General features: G+C 42.3%; 1 protein-coding gene across 1 annotated transcript in view; it reads right to left on the bottom strand.

Annotated features, from left to right (window-relative positions):
- The window catches only part of LOC101847656, a gene marked incomplete in the record, with an annotated part of 22,989 nt that overhangs the window by 16,111 nt on the left and 3,587 nt on the right, over positions 1-3,291 (bottom strand). Inside the window, 2 exon segments of the mRNA XM_005099076.3 lie at positions 234-403; positions 2,250-2,356. Of these exon segments, the coding sequence (XP_005099133.2) occupies positions 234-403; positions 2,250-2,356 (277 nt within the window).

Genomic DNA, 3,291 nt, shown 5'->3' with positions numbered 1-3,291 from the left:
GTGTGTGTGTGTGTGTGTGTGTGTGTGTGTGTGTGTGTGTGTGTGTGTGTGTGTGCGTGTGGTTGTTTGAATTATTTACCATTGAAAAAATATTAACTCATTTTTTTAAAAGACCAAAGCTTTCCCAGTGGTGAACACTCTATTTCGTAGAAACTGTCAACTGATTGTTAATGTGGTTGAGACACTGCTTACTTCCCAAAACAAACGATGACCACTAGGAAGGTTTCACTGACCGCTATATTTTTGCTGAAGGCTATGGCGGCCACACGGACAGAGTCCGGCCTAACATCAAAACCTTCCACGATGCTGGCGGTGAACGTCTTAGACTTCTCGTAGTCAGCAACATCCACACTGCCAGACGAGTCCAGGACAAATGCCATGTCCAGGTTGTTGGAGCGGCAGCCTGAGGGGGACACATCATCATCATTACCATCATCATCATCATCATCATCATCATCATCATCATCATCATCACCATCATCATCATCACCATCATCACCATCATCATCTTCATCATCATCATCATCATCATTATCATCATCATCATCATCATCATCAACATCAACATCATCATCAACATCAACATCATCATCATCATCATTATCATCATCATCATCATCATCATCATCATCATCATCATCATCATCATCATCATCATCATCATCATCATCACTGCAAAATGGAAACAAAGGTGAGACTGAAGAGCTCAGACACTCAGGTGTTGGTCAGTGGTCTCCTCTATTACGTGCTTCCTTGAACAAGGAACGATAGCCCTATACTAGATATCTAGCTAATGATATGGCGCTGCACAGTGACAGCATAAAGCAATGGGTTATTACATTGTTATTGTTTTATTTGTTTTTATCAAAGGTAAACAAGGTAAGAGGACAGCCAAGAAAGACCAAGTTCAACAGACCAGAGTCACTGACAGCCTGGCTAGTTTCGGTTAGCTCTTCCGGTCAGCGACAGAAAGGCACCAATTTCTTCTATCAACCCCCACCCAGTGCAAATGATAGACAAAAGAACAATGAAGAGTTTCAGAGCTTTTCTTTCACCTGGGTTCCCCCTCACTGGACAACTGGTGCCTATGAACATATCACTCTGGGGGTCCGGCAGAGGGGTGTGACCTTGAACAATTTTCCCTCTGTTATTTATGTCTTTCTGTTTAGCTTTTCCCCTGCACTAAATGATTATCATTGTGTCGATGTGCTTCTCTTTATTAAAAAAAAACTAAAACAAAAGCTCATCAACGGTGATCGGTAGTGACAAATCAGTTATCTACGTGTTTGAATCAAAAGTTTTAACTCTTCCTGTTTTTAATTTCGTCTACTTTAAACTCCCATAGGGTAAAACCAAATTAACACAAGACTCGACGGTTTTGTTTTGTTTTTTTGTTTTTGGGGGGGGGGGGGGGTTCAGCGGACAAACCGCCCAAACAAGTTACATTAAAGAACGTTTCGTTATGGCTTCGATCCAGGAGCATCTGCACTGTAGCTCAGCGTGGTACCAACAGGGCTATTGGCGATCCTGTGTTTGGATTTAAATCTGAGTGATTTCGATCACGGGATCAGGAGTGGAGGTCCTGTGGGTCAAGAGCTTGGTATAAAACGGTGGGCGGGGGCGGGGGGGGGTCAAATAGTTTAAAATGAAGGCATCATGTGGGATCAAGACGCCGGGGGAGGAGGGCAAAATTAAATGGTAATTTGAGTGTCTAAAGGCTAAAGTAAGCACTGTTCAAAGGGTAAACATAGGTGTCCTGCGAGCTCGAGCTCAAAATGCAGGGATTCAAAGGGTTAATGCTACGACCCCGGGGTTCAAAGGGTTTATGTTCAATAATAATAATAATAATAATAATAATAATAATAATAATAGATAGCATTTGTATAGAGCATATACCCGCTCAACAGCAGGTTCTATGCGCTTTACACTATATTATTACCCCAGCAGACCATAGAACACTCCGAAACATTCTCAGCTTCCCGGGAATCATACAGTCAAAGCAGCTGATTAAGCACTAAAACACTATAAGCTGACAAGATCTTTCGCTGTCTATAGCCAGGTACACATTCCCACCTGGGTGAAGTGAGGAAAATATGTGTAAAGTGCCTTTCCTAAGGACACAACGTCAGGCCCCTGACGGGATTCGAACCCACGACCTTACGGTTGCGAGCCCGAGAGCCTAACTACTAGGCCACCGACGCCACAAAACAATAACGTAATAATAAAAAGAGTGGGCATGTCTTCCTTACCGATATCTAAGGTGGCAATGCCGTCAAGAAATTCCTGAGCTTGCCCAGCGAGATGGATTTGGTAAAACTGTGACTGCGCTGCAGAATCTCTTGGTATCGGAGACAACCTTTAGGGAGTACAAATAAGTATATCTCGGCCATTTGTGCTAGGAAAAAAGTAAGCATCTTTACACCACAATGATCATTTATCGTAGGGAAAAGGCAAGCTTATCTACATTGATAACGGACATTTATGGTAAGGAAAGAGTAATGCAGACGTAGAGAAACAAAGAAGTGAGGGGGGGGGGGTAAGACCTATCGGTGGCGTCCTTTAACTGCATAATTTGAACTTTCAAACCTAAGGAGCTGTGCTACTACTACCACTATCACTACTAAGCGCCTGTTTTAACAGTGTTAGGATGAATATGAGACAGGAGCTCCAGACTGAACGTTCTTCTCCGATAGGACCGATCAAAATGTTTAGAACACAATGAAAACATTCGTGGGTTGGCCTAACAGGTATGGTTATAACGCAATCAAGGAGGGTGGGCTGACTTCAACGAGGGTGAACTAGCCAAACAGTGTACTGAACTAACAAGGGTGAACTGATCAAATTCAAACAATGTACTGAACTATGAAGGGTGAACTGATCAAATTCAAACAGTGTACTGAACTAACGAGGGTGATCTGATCAAATTCAAACAATGTACTGAACTATGGAGGGTAAACTGATCAAATTCAAACAATGTACTGAACTAACAAGGGTGATATGATCAAATTCAAACAATGTACTGAACTATGAAGGGTGAACTGATCAAATTCAAACAATGTACTGAACTATGAAGGGTGAACTGATCAAATTCAAACAATAATAATAATAATAGATAGCATTTGTATAGCGCATATATCTCCACTCAACAGCAGGCTCTATGCGCTTTACACTATAGTGTTACCCCAGCAGACCATAGAACACTCCGAAACATTCTCAGCTTCCCGGGAAGCATACAGTGCGAGCAGTTGATTAAGCGCTCAAACACTAGCAAACTGATAAGTTCCTTCGCTG

The sequence above is a fragment of the Aplysia californica genome, unplaced genomic scaffold, assembly GCF_000002075.1.
Source record: "Aplysia californica isolate F4 #8 unplaced genomic scaffold, AplCal3.0 scaffold00201, whole genome shotgun sequence".
Lineage (NCBI taxonomy): Eukaryota > Metazoa > Mollusca > Gastropoda > Aplysiida > Aplysiidae > Aplysia > Aplysia californica.
Note: the sequence above shows the minus strand (reverse complement) of the source record. Positions and strands in the feature narration are given on the sequence as shown.